We start from the raw sequence: 7,756 nt of genomic DNA on the forward strand, positions 1-7,756 counted from the left end.
ATAGGACAATTCAGGTTGGAGGGGATGTGTGCGAGGTAGGGGTGTGTGTGTGTGTGTGTGTGTGTGTGTGTGTGTGTGTGTGTGTGTGTGTTGGGGTCGCTACTGGGCTCCTTAGAAAGTCACCTCTGAATAAAAGCACAGGCTTCCCTTAGATTGTATTGGGGGGCGGGTGACGGGGACGAGAGTCTCTAAACCAGCCTTGGAGTATCTTCCCATTTGTCTTGGTATGGGAAGGCATAGAATACATTTTTCCCAACCCACTTCATACACATTTAAAAAAAATGTTTATTTTGAAATAATTGTAGATTCACATGCAGTTGTAAGGAATAATACAGACATCCCATATACCCTTCCCCCGGTTTCCCCCATTGTTGACAAGATCACAACCCTGATCCTGACATTGATACAATCCACCCACCTTATTCCGATATCTCGAGTTTTCTATTTAATCTGCATGTGTGTGTGTTGTGTCCACTTTTTATTTGTGAAAACGTTCTTCTCACCTACTGGAGATCGGGCAGGGGTCCAGTCTGATCTATCCCTGCACTGGAGTTGGCTCCTGCAGACACCAGTATATGCTTGAAGAGATAGGTTTCTTGCACACAGTAGGTGCCCAACAATCGTCCACATAAACACAGGAACTTGAATGTTAGTGTGTGCAAAAAGGGACCGCGAGCTTTCAAGGTGAAAATTGAGCCTGAAGCATTTAGTATTTTAGGGTCAAAAAGTTGGTTATTCCCCGCCCCCCCCCCCCTCAGTTGTGAATTAGCTAGCTGGCTAGCTGCACCAAAGCGATCCTGACGAACAGGCTTCGATCGCGGAAAGGCACAGTTTTTGAGGTCCAGTCCCCCGGCCCGCGGCTGGAGAAGTCAGGGGACTCGCATTATCCTCCCACCCCTACCCCCACTTTCACCCCTTTCTTCCCTGGGGTTGGACTGTTTCACCCCGTCTCCAGGCAACCGCCAGGCGAGAAGCCGGACGTCATTTCCTGAAGAGCCCGCGGGGGGGAGGGGGCGGGAGAGGGGGAGGGGCAAGGGGGCGGGGCCAAGACTGGGCTGGCGAGAGCGACGGCGTCGGAACTCGTTGGAAGATCGGCCCCGGGCTGCTCAACAGTTCTCAAAGTCCCGGCTCGCGGCCGCGCGGCTCCGTCTGCGCGCGGGTGGTTCGGGGGTCGCAGGGGTCCCCGGGCTGCTGCCTCCCGGGGCTGCCCCGGACATGCCCCGCACCCCCTGCCGGACTCCCGTGCGGCTCCATCAGCTGCGATTCGGGGGGCTCTGGGACTAGAGCGCCCCCACCCCAACTTATGACTTTGGGGTCCCCCAGCCCGAGAGGAACGGGCGGCCCGGCTGGGGGAGCCCCGGGCATGGTGTGACGGGGCGGTCAGCTTTGCTGGGCACCCCCCACCCCACTGCAGCCACCCGTCGTCTCTGTGCCCTCCAGAATGTAGCTGCTCTCTCCGCGTCCCCCCGGACTCCAGCCGCAGTAGCCGCGACCTCCGGGCTCCAGCCGCCAACTCCTTGTCCCTTGGAACCCCGCCGCCGTCTCCGCCTTGCCCGGACTCCAGCGGCTGTCTCCGCGTCCTCTGGACTCCAGCCTCCGTCTCTGCGCCCCGAGGACTCCAGTTTCGCGACCCCCTCCGTCTTCGCGCGCCCGGGACTCTAGCACTGGTCTCCGCGATACCCCCAGGATTCAGGCACTGTTTCCGTGCCCACCCCCCGCCCCGCCCAAGCCCAGACTCCGGCAGCCGTCTCTGCGTCTCCCCGGGTCCAGCCCCTGTCTCGGCGTCCCCCCAGCTCCCAAACCCAGACTCCGGCTGCGATCTCCGCGCTCCCGGGGATCCAGCTGTCGCGCCAGTGCCAGCGAGTGCAGCGGCTGCCCCACCGCGCGCCCCGAGTCCGCCCGGCCCTCGGCGGGGAGATGAACGCGCAGCTGGACGGCCTGTCGGTGACCTCGTCCTCCACCGGCTCGCTGGGCTCCGCGGCCGGGGCGGGCGGCGGCGGCGGGGGCGCGGGGCTGCGACTGCTGTCTGCCAACGTGCGCCAGCTGCACCAGGCGCTGACGGCGCTGCTGAGCGAGGCGGAGCGGGAGCAGTTCACGCACTGTCTGAACGCCTACCACGCGCGCCGCAACGTCTTCGACCTGGTGCGCACCCTGCGCGTGCTGCTGGACAGCCCGGTCAAGCGGCGTCTGCTGCCCATGCTGCGGCTGGTCATCCCGCGCTCCGACCAGCTGCTCTTCGACCAATACACTGCCGAGGGTCTCTACCTGCCCGCCACCTCCTCCTACAGGCAACCCACCTGGGGCGGCCCCGACGGCGCGGGGCCCGGGGAGGTGCGCCTAGTGAGCCTGCGGCGCGCCAAGGCCCACGAGGGCTTGGGCTTCAGCATCCGCGGGGGCTCGGAGCATGGCGTGGGCATCTATGTGTCGCTGGTGGAGCCAGGCTCTCTGGCCGAGAAGGAAGGGCTGCAAGTCGGGGACCAGATTCTGCGTGTCAACGACAAATCCCTGGCCCGGGTGACCCACGCTGAGGCCGTCAAGGTAGGGCTCTGGTTTGGGGGTGAGTACGTTGGCATTAAGTCCATGCTGTGTGTCCTTAGGCAAATCGCTTGACCTTTCTGGGTCCCGTTTTTCTTAAAAGTGTTTCTTTAAAACAGGAACATCTAGTTTTTTGAGCAAGTAGATGCCAGGCACTTGGGATATAATGATGGGCAAAACGGACATGGACCCTGCCTTCATGGGGCACAAAGGCTAGTGCGTGGGAGACAGGCATTATCAAATACTTAGGCAAATGTGTGATTACAAAGTGCGAAAGGGGCTATGGGTTCTTATGAGCATTAAAAGAGATAAGGTCTCTACTTGGCATATAGTTAGTTATCAGTGGGTGACCTCCCCTTCTGCTGTTGTTATTCTCATTATTCTCTAGGCTTTTGCCCCTGAAAGAAAGTTTTGTTAGCTTCAGAGTGGTCCAGGGAGGCTGGTCTAGTGACCCACAGAGTTCTGGCCTGACCCTGCTGTTTATTGAACCAGGCCATGTATCTTGGGACACGTCACTTGCCCACTCATCCATAACCTCTGGTTCTCACTTGGACTGTAAGTGTCTCTAACCTTGCTGGGAAGGAGGCTCTCCCTGAACGTCAAAAATAAATCCCCCACCCCCTTGAGAGTAGTTGTACTTTTTGTGTCTGTTAATTGAGAAAAATAACCTCCTGACAACTAGCTCTTAGGGATTTAATCATGCTGTTTAAAGGAATGTACATGTTTGTTGATCTCAAGCCCAGGGCTGTTGCAGATCAACTGGAGTACGAGGTGGAGAGCGTTTGGTTTATGTGTGGATTCAGGGATCCCTTGCAGGGGTACACACACACCACCACCACCACCACCACCACCACCACCACCTTTGTGTGCAAGAAGTGAAGGGTTCTGGGGAAAAGGAACAGTGACACAATCTGCTTCTGCAGGGAAAATGCTTCCCAGGGGATTGGGGCTGCCTGTGACCCAGCTTCTCACCACCCCACCACCCGCCCCTGCCTCGGGTCCCCTCTATGCAGGTGTTTTGGACTCCAGCGGAGGGCCTGCAGGCCGCTGGGGAGCGCTTAGGCAGCAGAGGTCCCCAGGCTACTTCCTGTGTCTGTTAATGACCTGTGGCCAGGAGCATCTTGAACCCACTTCCTGACTGTTCACCTGCAGCATGACCATCCTCTGGCCTTGGCTTCCCTCATTTGCTTTCTGATCTGTCTGCCCCTCGGGGAGGCCCCTGAGGACTTTAGAAACTTCTTCACTGCTTCTGAAAAAAGACGGATGAGTTTCTGTTGTTCAGGGGGTGCAGCGGACAGAGCTCCCCGTGGGTTTCCGGGCATCCTCCTCTCTGTCTCCTCCCCCCAGCCAATCTCTTCCTGTTATCTGACATTCCACCTATTTATAAAGAAACAGTCCATTAGCCTTTGACCCGAAAAGGTCTGGAGTTCCCAGATGATCCATTTATACTTGAAAGATACTTGATCCAAATGTGGATCATTTATAAACGTGGATTCAATTTTAGCGGCAGTTTAAAAGGACTCAGGTAGCTTAATCATCACAAGGTGATAGACTTGGGAAAGGCCTCAGGTAACCTGGACTTTCAAAACACTGAGTCTCCCTTCAGTTCCCACCCCAGACTCTGCGGCACCTCTAAGGCTGGAGCTGCTCAGTTGTGAGTTTCCGTTTGGCCCTCCCTCATCTCGTTGATGGCGCTCTGCATCTTCTCCCTGAACGTCCCTCGACTACACCAAGGTGCTGCTACCCAGTGACTCAGAACAGCGCCAGGCCTTCGCTCCTGTGTTTACTCCTGTTGCTTCCAGAGACAGACCTGAACGCTCTTGGAATAGCTTTTGAAGCTCCCGAACTGCCCTTGCTTGGGGGGCGCGGGGCGGGGTGGTGTTGATAGGAGAGAACTGCCCTTGGATGGGTGAGAGCCAGTGCCATCCGGGCAGCTCCTTACCCCTGTCACTTTTCTTGAGCAGGCTGAGGGAACGCTTGCCTCTCGGGTGACCGTCTTCCTTCCGGCCAATGCCAGACATATAACTAGCCTGGAACACACCCCCTTTGGACCCTCCAGAAGCAACAGGCAAAGGAGTGCTGCTTTGTGTCACCTTAACTCCGGGGAGAAAGGGGGACGGACTTTCCATGGATGGAATTTAAAACGAAGGAGGCGGAACCTCATCTCTGAGGCCTCAGGAGGGCCTGGGCTTGCAGGATGGGCGGGAGTTTCAGGGACAGTTTAGAACACTTGCAGCTGTTGACACATTTCCACAAAATTAAAGGTGTTAAGTCCCTTAACTGAAAGCCCAAAGAGGCCCCGGCTTCTCTACGAGGTACAAACTGCCCTTAACCGGGATTTCTGCACTTCCAGCCCCTCTTTATAAGCTACGGTGCAGGGATTTTAACTTCAGATTTTATTCAAATGGCACCAGTGTTTCTGCTTCTGTCCTTCCTCTGTTCCAGGATATCACGTTGCATTTAGTAGGAGACGTGTTTTCTTTTTCCTTCTTCTTAAATTTTATTTGTTTATTTCATTTATTTTTTGCTTTTCCTCCCACAGTTTTATTGAAGTGTAGCTGGCAAGTAAAAATTGTATGTATTTAAGGTATACAATGGGATATTTGATACACCCTTATATCGCGAAATGACTACCACAGTTAAGCTAATTCACATATCCATCACTTCACAGTTACTTTATTTTCATGATAAGAACACTTAAGATGTACTCGCTTAGCAAATTTTAAGAATACAGTTCAGAATTATTAACTGTAGTCACCGTGCGGTGCATTAGATCCTTAGAACCTACTCGTCTTATAACTGGAATTTTTACCAATATCTCCCCTTTCCCCCACCCCCAAACCCTGGCAACCACTGTGCTACTCTCTACTTTCATGAGGTCAACGTTTTTAGATTCCACTTATAAGTGAGATCATACAGTATTTGTCCTTCTGTGTCTGGCTGATTTTGCTTAGTATAATGTCCTCCAGGTTCATCTGTGTTGTCACAAATGGCAAGATTTCCTTTTTTAAATGGCTGAATAATATTACATTGTATATAAATTATATGCCACCTTTACTTTCTCCCTTCATCTGTCAGTAGACACTTAGGTTGTTTCCATGTTTCGGGTATTCAGGAGATATGTTTTCAGTCTTGAAATCTTTATTTTTCCTCTGCAGGTAGAAAGTGGGGAAAGATCCTCTGAGCTTCTCAAAGGAGAGATTAATTGTGTGTGTGCGTGTGTGCCTGTGTATGTGTGTGTGTGTATAAAGAAAATTAAATTTTAGGAATCAAATTCCATAAGAGTTGATGAATCAGAGAGGGTCACCTCCTCTCAGTGAACAGAGGAGATTGAGTATAAAAGGGTTCTTCCACTTCTCTTCTGACAAATCAAGTATCCATTGTTAGGGCAAGTTCAGTGAGGATTTTATCCTCTGTCTGATGGGGCTCCCATCCCTCTCTTGAAGCCTATTTGCTGAATCATCAGGGACAGGTGCGGATAAGGCAAGCCATTTACTATTTGCATTATATTGAAATATTTGATTTTTGAAAAGTCTATCTTGAACAAACAGGAGCCAAGCTAATAATAATAAAAAAGTAGATCTTTCAAAGATTTTCAGCCAAAAATGCTTGATAAATTGGCCAAGAAGTCCACAGGCCAGGGATGTTGGACTCTGCTGCACATTTGTTGTGTGACCTTGGGCCAGTCACTGACTCTCTACGGGCCCTAGGGTGGATGAGCCAGGGCTGCCCAAGGTCCCTTCCAGTTCAGACAGTCTGTGATTTGCTCAGTATGTACTACAGAGAGGCGTTTAGAATGTCTAATCCGGTGTTTCCTTGTTCTTTTGGAATTGATTTCGTTTATCGCAGAGTAAAGAAAGTTGGCTAACGATTGGGAGACAAGGATCTTGGCACTCTTGGGTAGCCTCCTCCCAAATCAAGAAATTGATGGCTTACCCACTGTGCTGACGAGAACTTGACTGCTGTCCCTCAACCCAAGAACAGTAACCCTTGTGCCATTCCAGAGTAAATGAGAAAATGACAACAGGACTGTGGCATGCCCAGCACCACCCTGGGAGCATTCAAAATCAAATTCACTCACCCACTTGCTTTCTGAGTCCCTGATTCTTCCGGTAGCAGAATGCGGGGTATCCATGTGCTGCCGGGATGTGTGTGTATGGATGCGTGTGTTTCATCTCGATAAAAATTAAACGGCTTCATTACAGTCTCTGAATCCCCCCAGGTACATCCAAGGAGCATATTAGAATTTGAAAAGTTCCAGAAGTTTAAAATAATGGCTGGCCCTTTCATTTAATTAGAATTATCACACCCTCCTTTCCTTTGCATAATAACCCGGGAAGAATCTGTCTGTATTAATATAAGTTATTGTATTTGGCCTGGCACATTCTAAGTGACACATGTGTCATCTTCCCATTGTACATGGTTGGCTGAAGCCATTACAAATTATTACCACTTCCAACTTTGTGTCTGAAACGCAGCTCCTCCTCCCCTGTATCATTCCTGTCTTCCACTTTGGAAACCATGGGTAATGTGTTCGTGGGGACACACAAGCTTTCCTCTGGCTCCTCACTCATTCTTGGGTCCTCTGAGTCCTGCCAGCAATGACATGTTGAAAGCTCACTATTAATAAAACCATTATTGAATAGATGTTTGGTTGCTGGGCCCAGAGCGTGAATGTAGTACCTTGGGAGGGTGCATTTCTTTAATTTAGTCTTGTGTATTTATCTGGCTCAAGCAGATCCTCGAGGTTTTAGAAAATGATGGTGCCTTTCAACTGGTTATTGACGGTTCAAATCAAAGAAGCATTTTCTAGGGTGGAAGAGAATGCCTTTATTTGTTTTTTTCAGGATTGATATTTTTATAGTGGAAGATTCCTGCCTCCTGACTTTAAGCTGGATGGGAAAGAGATGTAGAGTCACTCCAGCGCTAGCTTCTTGTTTTTCCCCCTCCCCCTCCTGACACACCCAGTTGTTTATTACCTGCCGTTGATTCGTCATTTAGATGGAGCTACAGAGATAAGTAGGATCCTTTAACCCCCGACCAATTGGATTTTGTGCGCGGTGCTGCTTCCCACCTCCGCCTTTCTTCAGCCACAAGACACCCAGTCTGTACGCACCTGTCAAGTGCACGCAGGCCCTTGCCTGCCTGTCGGCTCGTGCTTGCTGCACATGTGCATCTCCTCCTGAGTCATAATCCCGCCCCCCCACCGCTCCCCCCCCCC

The 7,756-nt window shown here is 51.8% G+C and overlaps 1 protein-coding gene across 2 annotated transcripts in view; it reads left to right on the forward strand.

Moving 5' to 3' along the window:
* The first annotated feature begins 1,826 nt into the window (after nucleotides 1-1,826).
* Nucleotides 1,827-7,756, forward strand: part of WHRN (whirlin) — an 89,576-nt gene continuing 83,646 nt past the window's right edge. The window contains exon 1 of one of the 2 annotated variants that reach the window (XM_007449732.1): nucleotides 1,827-2,538. In XM_007449732.1, coding sequence (XP_007449794.1) covers nucleotides 1,918-2,538 — 621 coding nt within the window. In that variant the 5' untranslated portion in view covers nucleotides 1,827-1,917. The remainder of the gene's footprint in view (nucleotides 2,539-7,756) is intronic. The other variant, XM_007449731.1, reaches the window with a different exon arrangement.

This window comes from Lipotes vexillifer, unplaced genomic scaffold, assembly GCF_000442215.2.
Source record: "Lipotes vexillifer unplaced genomic scaffold, Lipotes_vexillifer_v1.1 scaffold230, whole genome shotgun sequence".
Taxonomy (NCBI): Eukaryota; Metazoa; Chordata; class Mammalia; order Artiodactyla; family Lipotidae; genus Lipotes; species Lipotes vexillifer.